We start from the raw sequence: 17881 nt of genomic DNA, 5'->3' as shown, positions 1-17881 counted from the left end.
TTAGCATTGTTTTAAATTCTGGCTGGAAAATATCATATCATAGGGTGTCCCACTAGGTTCCATAGCAAGTCCAGTTGTATTTCTAGTGTATGTGAATCAGCAAAAATATCGGCTCCCTGTCAGTTCTGTTTGCAGACAATACTGAATTTCTGTGTTATCTGAAAAAATTCCTGAATGATTGATCAGTAACCTTCATATCTTAGAAACAAGGATTCAGCTAAATGGTTGAATCTAAAGATTTCTATGACTCTCGAGAAGCAATTCCAAACCGAACAGTCAAGTGACCAAATTAAGATCCCAAACCACAGACTTTGCCGAGTTGGGGAGGGTTGCATGCCTCAATGATACAGATACCTGTACTGTAGATGTAACCACGAAGAGTGAAAAGGGGGGGGGGGGGGGTTGGTAATCTGTGTAGATCCAGACTAACTCGTTAAGAGACACAGCAGCCTTTTCAGTAGTTGTACAGCAGCCTTTTCAGTAGTTGTAGGGGCAACAGTTTGGATGACTGATTGATCTGGCCTTGTAACATTAGCAAACATGGCCTTGTTGGCCTGGTACTATGAATGGCTAAAAGCTAAGTGAGACCACAGCCAGTATTTTTTCCCTGAGGGCATGTACCTCTACTTTATGGCTTAATGATGATGACATTCTCTTGGGTAAAATATTTTGGAGGTAAAACAGTCCTCCATTTGGATTCCACGCAGAGACTACTCAGGACAATGTCATCATCAGACAAAACTAAACTAACATTCTATGGGTCAGAGGGTGGAATGTTAGATCCCTTAATTGGGTAGGTAGGCTACAGAATTTAAAAATGTAAATGGTAGATTGAAATTAGATACAGTGGGAATAAATGAAGTGAAGTGGCACAGAGGACAGGACTTTTCGGCAGGTCAGTACAGGGTTATCAATACAAAAATCAAATAGGAGTGATGCAGGAATAGGCCTAATAATGAATAAAGGAGTATGCTTAATAATGAACAAGAGAAAAGGAATATGGGTAAGTTACTATGAATAACATAATGAACACATTATCATACCAAGGACATATATGAAGCTAACATCCATCACAACAGTGCAAGTTTACGGTGGCAACTAGCTCTGCTGATAATGAAGAGAATAAAAGAATTTATGATGAGATACAGCAAATTATTCGGATAGTTAAAAGAGGTGAAAATTTAATTGTGATGAGTGACTGGAACTCAATAGTAGGAAAAGGAAGGAGAGGAAAAATTGCAAGAGAAAACAGACTGAGGGGAAAGAATGAAAGAGGAAACTGTCTAGTAGAATTCTGCATAGAGTATAATTTAATTATCACTGACACTTGGTTTAAGAATCATGAAAGAAGACTTTATACATGAAAAAGACCTGGGGATACTGAAAGGTTTCAGCCTGATTACACTGTCATTTTGTCACCACATTCATGTCCAAATCGAAAAGCAGGGTCATCAATAAAGTACAATAATTTGTACTGAAAGCAGTTTATTATGAACACCAGCATACAGACAGAGCAAAACTGAACTGTTGGGTGAGACTGCTGCTATTTACACTGACAATGAATACTCCAGCATACACAAACTTAAGTTGCTGAAGACCTGTAGCATGCCACCTAGCGACACTAATTGCTATACCACACTGGATGCAGCGCAACTCATGGCCTTGCTCTCTCTCCTGGAGACACAGGAACCTGTTGTTTCAAAAGTTCTCATTGGAGCTGACTGCAGCACCATGGACCTAGATCTTGCCAATGCTGGTGGACCCACATGTTCTGGTCAGGCCTGGCACATCTTCTTCTCTGTGATGAGTATCGTAGGCAGCCACTCCCATCAAAGCTTTGTGACTAATGAGCAGTTCTGTTTTTTCCCTTGAATGAGAAATCTCACCATTGATCTGTACCTCAGGACTGTAGAGGGGCTTCATTAGGAAGACATGGACAATGTCTATGTGCTTTTGTCTTCTTGATAAAGGGTGATAATTCTTGACTTCATATGTTACATTCAACAAGCAAAAAAGGATATGATACTGCCCAAAGTACCACTTCAGTAATTTTTCTGATAGCCTCAATTTCTGCATAGGAGTAAAGATCCATCAAAAGTCTCCAGGGCTGATCTCACTGGCTAGTGCTTAGCATTATAGTGCTCTTGGTCTTTGCAATGGGCATCCTGGGTCCGTATGCGAACCAGCCCCTTCAGTCCTAGTCATGAGGTGTTTCATACAGACAGCCTGGGTACAGTCTAGTTGATATGAGAACTGTGTATCCAGTGTTATTTTGAACTCATGACCATAGAACAGAAAGAACGGTGTGAAGCATTAGTGGCTTGCTTCATTGAGTTATATGTGAAAGCCACAACAGGTAGTGTTGTATCTGTACTTCTGCGTCCAACATCAATGTAGATCGAGACTGTATCTGCTAATGTCTTATTAAAGCATTCTGTGAGGTCATTCATCTTTGGGTGGCAGGCTGTTGTCATCCTGTGTGTCGATGACGTGAAATTACCTCTGATACTTGTCTTGACTGGAAAACCTTTCCATGATCATAGACCATCAGATGGGGTGCACCATGTTACCATTATCTCTTCTTTAAAGAACTTTGGGATTTCCAGAGCTTTGACAGTTGGCCCAACTTTGATGACAGCACAGCAGGTGAGGTAGTCAGTGCAGACTGTTATCAACTGATTCTTATTTGCTGACTTCAGGAATCCACAAGAGGTTGATTCCAACTCTGTGGAATGGCACTGTTGCAGGTGGAATTGGTACTGGAGCCTGTGAGGTAACTGCAGCACATGCTTCTGTCACTGTTGTTCCTATCAGTGGCTCATATTGTGTTTAACAGATTGGCAGATACCTGGGCAGTGGTACCTGTGATACCTCTGATTCCATCAAGAGTCTTCATGAATCTCATGACTAGATGTCCTAGTGTTATGGAAAGCTTCAGGGTGGCTGGCCGTATATGAACAGGGATGACAAGCAACCATTTCTGACCCATCAGATCACAGTTCCTCTTTTCCAAAGTTTCGTTTATTATCTGGAATTCTCTTTTGGTCAGTTCCTCCTCCTTTGAGGCTACTATGATTTTCAGCAATGCTGGATTTTCCTTTTATTCACCAGCAATGTCATTTAATGCAATGATGGCTGAGATTTCATCCACACTGTCGTGTTTCACAAGGGATCCCTTGAAAGGCAATCAGTGTCCTTGTGTTTTTCTATACCACTGTGACGTACTCCCAAAGCCTCAGTGCCCATCTCACCAATCAATCTGACAAACACTTCAGGCTTAGTCAGCCAGCATTGAGAATGGTGGTCTGTTACAACAGTGAATAATTTGCCAAATAAATACATTTGGAACTTATTGATGGCCCAAACAACTGCACTGTTACAACAGTGAATAATTTGCCAAATAAATACACTTGGAACTTATTGATGGCCCAAACAACTGCAAGGCACTTTTTCTCAGTTGGAAGCATAGCTGTCACCTTTCCACCACCTTCCTGAATTTATTCTAGAACTGCAGTTGCATTAGCACTGGTGTACGCTCCTGTTTTGGCTTTCTCATAATACAATGCTGGGACTGGAAATGATGTTAGTACCTCCTTAAGGAAAAGGAATGGCCTTTCTTGCACCTTGTTCCAGAAAATTTGAAATCTACTTGCAGCAGTTCTTGAACGGGACGTGCCTTGCTATGGAAGTCCTTTATGAATCACCAGTAGTAAGAGCATATTCCAAGAAAATTTCTCACATCACAAATGTGCCAAGGAGTCAGAAAATATGTGACTGCTCTTATTTTCTCAGTATTGAAATTGGCTCTGTAGCCATTCACTAGGTGCCTCATGATGGTTATGAACTACAGACTGAAACTGAAGAAACTGCCAAACAGTGTGAAATTAAGGAGATAGGATCTGGATAAACTGAAGGAACCAGACGCAGAGAATTTCAGTCACCATTAGGCAATGATTAAATGAAAGCTGGGAAAGGAATACAGTAAACAATGAATGGTAGCTCTGAAAGATGAAATAGTAAAGCCAGCACAGGATGAAACAGATAAAAAGATACAGCTTAGTAGACAAGGATAACATAGGAGATGTTTAATTTAATTGGTGAAAGCAGAAAATATAAATATGCAGCAAATGAAGCTGGAGAAAGGAAATACAGACGTCTAAAAAATGAGACTGACAGAAAGTACAAAATGGCTAAGCACAAATGCCTAGAAGGACATATGCAAGTCTGTAGAAACATACATCAGTAGGGCTAAGATAGATGCCAGCTATAGAAAAATTTAAGAGACTTTTCGAGAAAAGACACAAAACTGTATGAATATCAAGAGCTCAGAAGGCAAGCCAGTATGAAGCAATGAAGGGAAAGTTAAAATGTGGATGAATATACAAAGCGTCTATATAAGCAAAACAAACTTGAGGACAATTTTATACAAAGATATGAAGAAGAAGAAGAAGAAGAAGATGATGATGATGAGATGGGAGATAAGAGAAGATATGATACTTTGAGAAGAATTTGAAGCCGCACTGAAAGACTTAAGGGGGAAACAAGGCTCCTGGAATAGTTAACATTCCCTCAGAATTATTGAAATCCTTGGGAGAACCAAATATGACAAAATTATTCCAGCTGGTGTGCAAGATATATAAAACAGGGGAAATACCTTCAGCCTAAAAGGAGAACGTAACAATTTCTTTCTCAAAGTAGACACACGTGAATATCACTGAATACTAAATTTAGTAAGTCATGCTTGCAAAATACCGACATAATTATTTACAAAAGAATGGAAAAACTGAATAGCAGCCATCCTCAGGGAACATCAATATGGGTTCTGCAGAAATGCAGAACCCCACAAAACAAAAAGATTTAGAGTAAACCTTTGACAACACTGACTGGAATATTCCCGTTGAAACACTGAAAGACCTAAGTTTAAAAAAGACTACTGGGATAGTCGAGATTCTCTCAGAATTAAAAATACAGGGAGCAAAAGGCTTTTTACAAACTGTACCAAAACCAGACTGCAGTTATCAGAGTTTAAGGGCATGAAAAGGAAACTGTATTTGAGAAGGGCGTGAGATAGGGCTGTAACATAACACTGATGTTACTCAGTCTGTGCACTGAGGAAGTAGTAAAGGAAAAAACCAAGAAGACAATTTGGAAGGGAATTAAATTTCACCGAGAAGAAATAAAAGGTTAAAGTTCTGCCAATGATACAGTAATTCTGTCATACACAATGAAGAATTTGGATGAACAGTTGAATGAGATCAACAGTATCTTGAAAATAGATTATAAGATGAATAACAACAAAAGTAAAACAACAGTTATGGACTGTAATCGAATTAAATCTGACGATGCTAAGTGAAATTGATTATGAAATGAGAAACTAAAAGTTGTAGATAATTTTTGCCATTTGGGCAGTAAAGTAACTGATGAGATTCACGATAGGAGAAAGGGCAGCATCAGTCATAAATTTTTAATCTGTTTACTGCAGACAGATTTCAGCTACTTTGTAATTATCTTCAGTGCATTATATCCACGTCATGGTGACTCATCGTAAATACAGTAAGTAAAAATGACACAGCACGAAGGAATTATCCTAATGAGACGTAAATCATTACATGTGATGTACATATACAGACAAACAAATGATTATAATTTCACAAAAAAAATTGATGATTCATTGAAGTGAAAGAGCTTCAGAAACTGAGCAAGGCAGTAACATGCTGGTCCACCTCTGACCCTTAAGCAAGCAGTTATTTGGCTTGGCACTGATTGACGGAGTTGTTGGATGTCCTACTGAGGGATTGTGCCAAATTCTGTCCACCAGGTGCTTTAGATGATCAAAATACCCAGCTGGCTGGAAGGCCCTGCCCATAATGCTCCAAATGTTCTCAACTGTGGAGAGCATTATGGGCAGGGCCCTCCAACCAGTTACGGATTTTGATGATGTAACGCACACCATTTTTTTTTTTTTTGTCTTAGAGTGTATGACAGAACATGGTACCACCTGGCATTACGGGTAACAAACAACTATTTGTTACATGATAAGCCAAAACATCATGACCACTGCCCACAAGGTCATATGCTGCCTGGTGGTGCTCAGTGCATTTGACACAGCAGAAGTATATGAGCAGAGCAGAGATGAATGGGGAAACATTCTAGCAATGATAAGTGGCACAAATGCGGAAATCTGCCAACTTCAGGGACTCTGACAAAAGCCGGATTGTTGTAGCCCAATGCCTGGGAGCAAGCACCTCGAAACTGGCAAATCTGGTCAGCTGCTCATGTGCTACTGTTGCGAGCATCTCTGGAAAGTGGTTGTAGGATGCTGAAATCATGAGAAGGTGACAAGAAGTTGGATGTCCATACCTCATCATAGAACATAGTGATTGGATGCTTATCCACTCTTTAAAGCAGTACAGACTGCAATCTGTGTCAGGTCTGGCAACAGAATACAGTGCTGGTGCAGGCACAAGTGTTTTGGTGCACACCACTCAGCACACAGTGTTGAACATGGTGTTCTGCAACAGAGAACTCTTGTGAGTTCCTAAGCTGATCCAACAACATTGTAAATTATGATTACAGTGGTCACACGATCATTGAGGTCGTACCACGGATCAATGGAATCGTGTTGGCTGGTCATATGAATGCCATTTAGGTTGAGGGTTGTGTCCAGATATGCTGTCATCCAGGCAATTGGCTGCTAGAAACATGCAGTGCGCCACAGAAGCAGGCCAGTGGGATCAGTATTATGTGATGGATGACATTCACCTGGGCTTCCATGGGACCTGCAGTAGTAACCAAACGCACCACAACAGCTGTGGACAACGTGAATATTATTAGAGACCACCTGTAACCCCTTAGGCTTGATAGTCGTCCTCAACAGCAGTGGCATCTTCCAGCATAATAACTGTCCACGTCACAAGGCCAAAATCATGCTGCAATGGTTTGAGGAGCATCATAGTGCACTCATGTTGATGTCTTGGCCATGAAATTTGGCTTATCCGATAAAACTCAACTGGGACTCTATCATGCCCACAAACCATCCACTTGTAAATTACGGGAAGTGTGTGACCTGTGCATAGGCATCTGGTGCCACAAACCTCTGGAAACCTATCAAGTATCTGTCGAATCTATGGTATGCACAATCAGTGTTAACTGCTTTCCAGACACACTTTTAAGTAGGTGGTCATAATGTTTTGGCTCATCAGTGAGTATGAGCTATTATATTTATAGTGAGTAATCATGACTTGGATATAATGCACTGAAGATAGCTACACAGTAGTCGATATCAAATTGCAATAAAAAGATTACAAATTTATGACCAATGCTGCCCTTCTTCCAATTGTGAATCTCCTGAATACGGACATGAAGCACATTGTTCCTGATGGTAGCTGAGGTAGGGAGGACATAAAATGTAGACTTGGCAAAAGAAAGAAAAGCACTTCTGAAAATGGGGGATTTGTTAATATAGACTGATTGTTATAAAAGAAGTATACCCAGAAGGACAAGAAAGATTGTGATAATTGTTGGCAGGAAGGTAAATGGTGTTACTACGAAATTATTACACTTTAAACTTTGAAGGAACAACATTTATTACATCACATGACCACAAAATGTATATATTAGTATGATTTTGGGTCTTAGAGCATCCACAGCTGCAAGGCACACTCGAGTGTTGGCATCAATATGAGGACAAGCGTTGTCCTGCTGAAATAGGTCATGGGTTGGGGTGTTCACGAATGGCAGAGCCACTGCTGGCAGGAACCCCTCCATGTGCTGTGCAGCTGTCATGGAGCCAATTAAGAACACTAATGATGAATGGGCACCATAGGATATTACTCCCCAAACTATCACACCAGGATGGCAGGATGTGTGATGGGAGACCACAAACTACTCCTCACGGCACACTTCACTGCAGCTCCAGACCAGGACCCAGTGGTTGTTACCTTCTAGGCAGAAGTGGGACTTGTCACTGAATATGACTTGCTACCAGTCTGCTGGGCCCCATGTCAGTCACTGCCAACATCTGGTGGATCTGGCATAACAGTGTGCAAGTGTGAGTGGAAGGCCTCATTTGGCGTGCAGCAAGTCCTGCATCATGCAACTGCCTACCAATGGTACTAACACTTATGAGATTTTGCACAGAAGGCAGGACAGCCCACTTAATGACCTCTATCATTACTATCGAATCACTTTGCACATGGCAGAAAATCCGTCAGTCCTCCCTCCTTGTGGTGTATGTCGAATGTCCAGACCCTCCATGTTGTGCATGCATGCCTTCCTGTATTCATACGCTATAACAATGGGAGATGGTGGTGTCTGTACAACCAGTGTCGCACACAATATGACAATATGACCATCCAGCCTCCTGCAGCCCCATGATGTGACCCCCTCAATGAACATGTTTATCTGGGCAACCTGCTGTCGAACTTGTCGCTTTGGCATAGTGCGCATTCAGCTGATGCTCTAGTGATGCTATGCATTGCTGTACTGGCCAGAAGAACCATTTGGGGCACACTTATATCAACAAAAGGACACAGCGTTACAGCTACACCCCTGCCTCATGAGTGTGTGGCTGACTGTACAAACTAAATCACTGATATAGCTGATGGTGTGCAACATACCCACCCAGTTTGCAGTGGATCAGTCAGGTCCTCCTGAGTGCAGCTCTTTTTAGGCTAATCAACGTATAATACCAATTTAAGTGTTAGAAAGTCTTTTCTGCAGGTAACAGTCTCGAGAGAAGCCTCATATGGAATTGAAACATGGATGATAAGTAGTTTGGACAAGAAGAGTATAGAAGCATTTGAAATGCAATGCTAAAACGCTGAAGATTAGATGGTTAGATCGAATAATAAGGACACATCTCGAAGCATCAAGGAGCAGTCAATTGGTAATAGACGGACGTGGGTCGAGTAAAAAATGTTGAGGGAGACCATGGCCTGAATGCAGTAAGCAGGTTCAAATATATGTAGGTTGCAGAAGTTATGCAGAGATGAAGAGGGCAGCACAAGACAGACCAGCATGGAGAGCTGCATTGAACTAGTCTATGTACTGAGGACCATGACAACAACACAGTAAATTGAACTGGCAGGCACACATTGAGCACGTAGCTAACAAGCTAAACAACTTTGCATTCGCAGCATAAATACTTTCAACTGCATCTGACTTGGACACATGAAAAGTAGCACATACGAGTTACTTTGGTCTATTATTAGGTATGGTATTGTTTCTTGAGTACACTCAGCTAACACAGAGCAGAAACCAAAGATACAGAACAAAATGATTTGGAATATGTGCACTGTACACCATAAAGTATGTCGTCACCCATTATTTAGAAAATTTCAAATATTATGTCTCAAATACTATATACTGTTGAGATTATTATCTTTTTGTGTAAAACTAAAAACTAAAACTAAACTCCATCTGAACAGACCTCGGAAGGCCCAACGGTACTGACCGACCGCCGTGTCATCCTCTGCCGACAGGCATCACTGGATGCAGGTATGGAGGAGCATGTGGTCAGCACACCACTCTCCTGGCTGTTGTCAGTTTTCGTGACTGCAGCCGCTACTTCTTGATCAAGTAGCTCCTCAATTTGCCTCACAAGGGCTGAGTGTACCCCCCTTGCCAACAGCACTCGGAAGACTGGACGGTCACCCAAGTGCTAGCCAAGCCCGACAGCTCTTAACTTCAGTGATCTGACAGGAACCAGTGGTATCACTGCGACAAGGCCGTGGCATCTTTTTGTATACCAAACACAATTCACTGAATGTATAATAAACCAAAGCAAATACTTGATTATCAAATTATCAATCAAGAAAGGCAGAAACTGCTACAGAATGTGGTGGTCACAATTCATCTTGCATAACCAAAAATGAGCCAATGCTTGCAGAGTTGAGTCAAATTGTTCCAGAATACTAAGTACCATTCAGCAGTGGCTGTACTACACACAACAAAAGGAAAAGATCAATGATGCCTGTGTTGGATACTGCACCCGAACAGCCATTTTGAGGGGGGGGGGGGAATGCAGCATCTGTCACAAAAGTGGGCTCTCAGTGCTCCAAAACTGCAAGTGTCTTTTTTTAAACAAAACCATTCAAATGAAAACGAGCCTCACCTGTGAAGCACATGGAACCCCTTACATCACTGTGACATATGGTGCACAAACTCTTTTGTTTATTGAACAGCATGCACAGGTGTGGGTTAGTGACATTGGGTATTCTACAGATATGTGTCTAGGGTGTTTTCCAGGATTCAGTATGTACTGGGTGATGTTACTTGAAATTCAGCTGCAGCTTATCAGGCGGACCTCCTTGGAACACATTGAACTAACAGAACCAAAGAAGGGACCACTTGTTGCAACTGTCCGTCATTCAATGCTTCCAAGTTACTTCAGTTAAAAATTAGGAAGTTCTTTGTAAAATTCTATGAATCTAGTAAGTGATTTTAAGCTTTTTTTGTGGGTGGAGGAATGCTCATTCATATGAAACTTTAGCTAATCCATGCACAGCCCTCAGTGGCCATCCTTCTGTTTTGTTACAACTGAACTTCCAAAGGATGGCTGAATGTGGAAACAAAAATGTACATATTAAATAGTATAATGGAAATTAAAATGGTCTATGCATATCTAAAAAACTTATAAAAGACAATAATAGAAGATGTCCATACTATTTATGGCAGCAGGAAGGTGTCAATAATCAGCCACTTAATAGGCAGCTTTAAGAGATCTTAATTTGCAAGATAACAGTGCATTGACATAAGAAACTGCCCCTCCAGGTATGAAAATGTTACATGCTCGGCGAGCCAGCAGACGATTTGGAAGAAACAGTCCTCCATTCCACATACATAATAGCTTTGTGAATGAGCCATGCTCTAGTATTTTACTGTATCACAATCATTACTATAATTTGGTTGGCTACTTATTTCCCACATGAATAACAAAGTTTTATGCCCCTTACATCTTGCAATTTTAAAGCTTCACGTGGTTTTGATATAACTATGTTTTCACTTATGAGACTCTCTGTTAAACTTTTAGATTAAGCATACTTATGTAGTAATGTCTCTGCCCAAACATGTATTTTTTGTATAAGTTATTTCTAAATATCTTTAATAATACAGTTGTGCTACTAAGTTTGTTGGCATGTATCCCATTTGATTTTAAGACACTGAACACACCATGTGCATTTTCACTTTAATAATTACGTGTTGTATGCTGGCATAGTGATGAGACTCGTGTAATGGTTGTGTTTTTTCCATTTTACATATAGACTTCACATCTGAAAGAGTCAGCCATTATGTCATTTGACTAACATCACATGAAATTTATATCATTAAATTTTTAGTGTAAATTTGTATTGTAAATTTTTACACTACTAACCATTAAAATTGCTACACCAAGAAGAAATTCAGATGATGAACGGCTATTCATTGGACAAATATATTACACTAGAACTGACATGCGATTATATTTTCATGCAATTTCAGTGCATAGATCCTGAGAAATCAGTACCCACAACAACCACCTCTGGCCATAATAACGGCCTTGATATGCCTGGGCATTAAGTCAAACAGAGCTTGGATTGCGTGTACAGGAACAGCTGCCCATGTAGCTTCAACACGATACCACAGTTCAAGAGTAGTGACTGGTGTATTGTGACAAGCCAGTTGCTCGGCCACCATTGACCAGACATTTTCAATTGGTGAGAGATCTGGAGAATGTGCTGGCCAGCGCAGCAGTCGAACATTATCTGTATCCAGAAAGGCCCGTACAGGATCAGCAACATGCTGTCGTGAATTATCCTGCTGAAATGTACCGTTTCGCAGGAATCGAATGAAGGGTAGAGCCACGGGTCGTGACACATCTGAAATGTAATGTCCACTGTTCATAGTGCCGTCAATGCGAACAAGAGGTGACCGAGACGTGTAACCAATGGCACCCCATACCATCACATCGGGTGATACGCCAGTATGGTGATAACAAATACACGCTTCCAATGTGCGTCCACCGCGATGTCGCCAAACATGGATGCGACCATCATGATGCTGTAAACAGAACCTGGATTCATCCGAAAAAATGACGTTTTGCCGTTCGTGCACCCAGGTTTGTCGTTGAGTACACCATCGCAGGCGCTCCTGTCTGTGAATGCAGCGTCAAGGGTAATTGCAGCCACAGTCTCTGAGCTGATAGTCCATGCTGCTGCAAACATCATCGAACTGTATGTGCAGATGGTTGTAGTCTTGCAGACGTCCCCATCTGTTGACTCAGGGATCGAGACATGGCTGCATGATCCGTTATACAGCCATGCGGATAAGATGCCTGTCATCTTGACTGCTAGTGATACAAGGCCGTTGGCATCCAGCACGGCATTCCGTATTACCCTCCTGAATCCACAGATTCCATATTTTGCTAACGGTCATTGGATGTTGACCAACGCGAGCAGCAATGTCGCGATACAATAAACTGCAATCGCGATAGGCTACAATCTGACCTTTATCAAAGTTGGAAACATGATGCACGCATTTCTCCTCCTTACACGAGGCATCACAACAACGTTTCAGCAGGCAACGCCAGTCAACTGCTGTTTGTGTATGAGAAATCGATTGGAAACTTTCCTTATGTCAGCACCTTGTAGGTGTCGCCACCGGCGCCAACATTGTGTGAATGCTCTGAAAAGCTAATCATTTGCATATCAGAGCATCCTCTTCCTGTCGGTTAAATTTCGTGTCTGTAGCATGTCATCTTCATGGTGTAGCCATTTTAATGGCCAGTAGTGTAGCTTCAGGTGCCAAAGACTGTGCTCATGTGTGTGAGAGTTGTGTTTGCGTGAATGTATGCACGTATGTTGTCTATTTTCGATGAAAACCTTATTGGCTGAAAGCTCGCTTTCCAAGTGTCTTTTTGTTGTGCCTGTCCGCAACTCAGCAGCTATGCTATGGTGAGTAGCAACTATCCTTTTCATAATATTGTTACATTCCATCCTGGATTTTCCATTGTTTGATGTTAAATATTGATGTACATACTGATTGTGTGAAACTCTTTATTATGGATGCCCATCACATGTTGCTTCTCCCGTATTTATGTGGGGAATATATCATGCTACACACGTAACAACCTTTACTTATTGTTTCTTCTTGAAGCTGCTATAGTTTGGATATTGTTTTTACCACCAGGTAGTTTGATAATGCCGGGGAAGGATGGGGGGGGGGGGGGGGTCAAAGCTAGCTAATTACTAAATCATGAAATGAAGTGTTTATTTCAAAATAAACCAATAGCCTAAATAAAGTGTTTAATTCAAAATAAACCAATACCCTAAATAGGGCAATGGCTTCAATCAAGAAATTTACAGTGGCAGTGGACCTATATATACAAAAGACTAAACCATCAAAATTTTTGTTTGATCCTGCGATATACCTTATCCTTTTTATAATTACAGTACTTCATAATTTGCATCCTTACTGCTAAAATCTACTTTAATGATTTATTTCCAATTCTGGTCACTAACTAGTCCTTCAATATGAATTACCTTGTTGAAGCATCTTTAATATGTAGCATCTCATATGGTAATAATTTCAGAGAAAGGTCTCAAGATATATGCCAACAGTAAATAAATAAATAAATGTAAAATACAAACTAGAATTCTATATTTGTCAAACATTATAAGATAGTGAATATCATAAACAGAGAAAACAAAATAACCTATGAAATTTTGCGTTTATGTGTATTCTCACCCTGAAAAATTTTCCACAAGGCTGGAAGTTTCATAGCATGTTATTAATTCAACAATGCTCTTAAAAAACCTTGACTCTGATAGATAATACTGTTTTCCATTCTCTGTAATTTTCTCATATACCTTCATGTGTTTCACTTTATCATCTGTTCTGTAACAGCAAAAGAAGGTAAAATAAACAAAATGTAACATGTATACAGTTTTTCCAGTGAATTTATGCAACACTGGAATTTTTAAATTAGTAAATATTAAACCTGATATACTAGCAACAAAAAACCTTAATTTTAAGTCATCAGTTTACAAAGTCCTCTCAATGTGATACTCTAAAATCATGACAATATAATTATATTTTATTATTTATGTATGTATTTATTTATTTATTTATTTCAGATGTCAATAATGGGGTATTCAGGCCCTCTCTTACATCTAACCAGACATGATTTATCAGTTACATTACAATATGCACAGTACATGGCAATATATAATAATAATAATAATAATAATAATAGATATACTAATCATATCAGTCTAATTAACATTGTGTTAAGTAATTTCCTAATTGTGTTCTTGCTGAATGTGACTAATGACATCTAAAATAAATGTACAGAAATAGTACATAAGGGCTCAAATCTGGAGGAGTAGTTTACTGGTCTGCAGAAGAGTGAGAAATAATAGGGTAAGGTTGGCAGTTGACACAGGGGAAAAACAACAACAACAACAACAACAACAACAACAACAAACAGAAAGGGATGAGAAAATCATGGATAGTGTTGACAGTATGAAAAAAAAAAAATGGTTTGCTGTTGCAGAGAAGAAAAACTGCTGCTATACTTCAGAAGGGAAGCTATGCCGCTGACAACAAGTGAAGCTTTAACCTCCTCTTGAATGCAGAGTGGTTAGGATTAAAATCAAGGTTAATGGAAAGTTCGTTCCAGTGTCATTTGGCTGAAATTGAAAAGGAGTAGGATAACGATTTTTGTGTTATGCCTAAGTACATTCACATGCTGGACTTAACAGATATTGTTCTGCAGTTGCAATCCTGACAGGTACTTGATTTGAAAAGAGATGTATTCAGGGAACCAGTGACTAAGAAACCAATGGACATGTATAATATTCAAAAATTCATGGCTAGCTCAAGTCATTCAGGATTTACTTGTGCTACCTGGAACTACACTGCACAACACAATTAAAGGATCACTTTTGTGAAACCATGTAACTGTCTCCCATTGTGATAGATAAGCTTGAAATTTGGCTCAAGTGTGCCTACAACTATCCTTTGTAGCAAAGCAAAAGCGTGGTATCCCACATCACCACCCTCAGACTTTGTGACACTTCAGACAGCAAAGGCCAGAGTTCAGAAGTTCATGTGAGGTGTAAGTTAGGTCAATGATGTCAGACTGGTACAAATTTCACCACAATTCTGCCCAATGCCACCATGGACATGTCACACAAGGGAAAGCTAATTACATCCCCTGTTACTCTCATTTCACCCCTCCTTTCGACTCCTCTGCAATGGAAGCAGAACTGTGATGCCTAGTGTTGAAATCATAATAGTTTTCTTGTGTGTTGCCAAGGAAAACATTTCTGACACACCTCCACTCACAATTAACACGAAAAGGTCTCAGGGGATGACATAAAGGGCATAAATGAAAGCACCTCTTTTCTTGGGGGTTGATTCCCACACATTCTGTTGTCAAAAACGACAGTTCACAATGTGATAGGCAGTGGGATGACGTTCTTGACAACTTTTGACACTGCTAACATGCCATAAATGATTCAGCCCTTCTCTAGGGACATTGTGAGCCAGCAATGCCACTGAACATGATTGCACCATCTGGAGTGCAGTGCAATTGCAGTTCTTGCTCTGGTGTACATGGTGGAAAAACGAGGGACTGTTTGAAACGATTCGAGAAAATTTTAATGCGATGCACAGCAGCTAAGGGTGCTTACACTTTTTCAGTTCACCTGTTTCGTGCCCTCCGTTGGCATGAGCCCAGAGAGATGCAACATTATCACAAGCACGAATAAAACAGTGAAGGGTCCCTCTAAAAACCCCTAGTTCAGCAACACATTCAGTGCCACCCACTTGCCTTTGTTGTGCACTTTAGAAACATATATGTACACAGACAACTTATGATAAGGTCCTAGGCACTTAGGCGTTTGCAAACAGGCAACACCTTGCACCCCCCGCACCACCCCTAATTTTGCATGCCTACATGCCTACTAACAGGTGCATGAGCAGCAGCATAGCCCTCCAGGAGGAACGTAGGACTATTGTCATGATTTGTCTTTGCACACATACATTTTTAAGGTGTTCAAAATAGGTAAGCAGGTGGCACCAATAGCGTTGCTGAACTGGGTGGTCTCAGAGGTACCCTTTACCATTTTATTCACGCATGTCTCAAAGTCGCGTACCCCTCCCCCTACTGGAGGGTGTGAAATTGGAGTGTTGAAAAAGCATAAACATCCTTTGCTGCTTCGTATTGCATTCAAATTTCAATGAATGGTTTTGAACAGGTGTTCCTAGTGGTTTACCCTGTGCATCTGAGTAAAATTTCGATTGTACTGCACTCCAAATGGGTGTGATCAGATTTAATGGGGGTTACAGGCCTCTAATGTCCTTAGAGAAGATTTGAATCATTTGTGGGGTGTCAGCAGTGTCAAAGGTTGTCAAGAACACCATCCTGTTGCTCACTGCACTGCAGACTGTCTTTTTGAGTCCCACCTCACATCACTACCTTATCTTTTGACCCTTACTTTTGACCCTTGAGAATCAATGCCTCACAGAAAGGGATGGTTTCAGTGACACTCTTCATGTCACCGTAAGTGGCCCTTTTGAGTCGATTCTGAGGTGTGGTGCATGTGTTGTTTTCTCCAGCTACCTATTAAAAAAAACCATGTGATTTCAATGATGGGCCTCGCTGTTCTGATCTCCACTCTAAAGGTGTCAAAAGAAGGGGTGAAATGTGGGTAAGAGGGGGGTGCAATGACCATCCCACTGCGTAACACATCCCCAGTGGCATGCCAGATTCCCACATTTCACACATTGTGCTTCCTTTTTCTGCAGTTTCCTGTGTATTTCATGACGTTCACATGTTGGATTTTGCTTGAATCATCTATGTGCAGCTCACTACATATATTCTGCAGAGGGATCTCTAAACAACTCATTTGTAGGGCATCATGGTTGACCTGTTTCAAGTTTCTGTATGTTATTAAGTGAGGTTTTTTATCTGCAGCACATCAGGAATACCAAACCATGGGATGAGAGGTTAGGCTGCTCTATCTGTCCAAAATTACCCAGACATCTATAAGCGGACATTAATATTGGTGTGTCCAGCTGTCCATCCCTCACTTTTACGATGGCTTAAACTCTGCTGAGGACACCTTCAGTGAAGTGTCTGAATATCTGTGGAGGAATAGTAGCCCATTCATTCACAAGGGTCAAAAGAAGAGGTAGTGATGTTGGATGACGAGTTTTAGAGCAAAGTCGGCATTCTAACTAATCACAAAAGTGTTCCATTGGGTTCAAGAAGAGATGCTGGAGAGGTCAGTCCATTTCACCACTGCCTCACTGCTTTGTGACAGGGCACATTGTTATGCTGATACGGACAATCATCGTCTCTGAACTGTTCCTTTCCTGTACACAGTACACAATGCTGTAAAATGTGTTCATATCCTTATGCATTTAGTGTTTTCTTAAGTGCAATAAGGGGACAACATCTCAACCATGAAAAGCACCCAATACCATAACACAAACGTCTCAAAAATGAGATCGACAGGAAGTGCAAAATGGCTAAGCAGGGATGGCTAGAGAACAAATGTAAGGATGTAGAGGCCTATCTCACTAGGGGTAAGATAGATACCGCCTACAGGAAAATTAAAGAGACCTTTGGAGATAAGAGAACGATTGGTATGAATATCAAGAGCTCAGATGGAAACCCAGTTCTAAGCAAAGAAGGGAAAGCAGAAAGGTGGAAGGAGTATATAGAGGGTCTATACAAGGGCGATGTACTTGAGGACAATATTATGGAAATGGAAGAGGATGTAGATGAAGATGAAATGGGAGATATGATACTGCGTGAAGAGTTTGACAGAGCACTGAAAGACCTGAGTCGAAACAAGGCCCCCGGAGTAGACAATATTCCATTGGAACTACT

The 17881-nt window shown here is 40.7% G+C and overlaps 1 protein-coding gene across 2 annotated transcripts in view; it reads right to left on the bottom strand.

Annotated features, from left to right (window-relative positions):
• LOC126470229 (protein vav) overlaps positions 1–17881 on the bottom strand; it is a 170817-nt gene that overhangs the window by 14319 nt on the left and 138617 nt on the right. For both annotated transcript variants that reach the window (XM_050097920.1, XM_050097921.1), the window contains exon 15: positions 13726–13875. In XM_050097920.1, the coding sequence (XP_049953877.1) occupies positions 13726–13875 (150 nt within the window). The remainder of the gene's footprint in view (positions 1–13725; positions 13876–17881) is intronic.

The sequence above is a fragment of the Schistocerca serialis genome, chromosome 3, assembly GCF_023864345.2.
Source record: "Schistocerca serialis cubense isolate TAMUIC-IGC-003099 chromosome 3, iqSchSeri2.2, whole genome shotgun sequence".
NCBI classification, from domain to species: domain Eukaryota; kingdom Metazoa; phylum Arthropoda; class Insecta; order Orthoptera; family Acrididae; genus Schistocerca; species Schistocerca serialis.
This window is presented reverse-complemented; position numbering and strand designations above follow the sequence as displayed.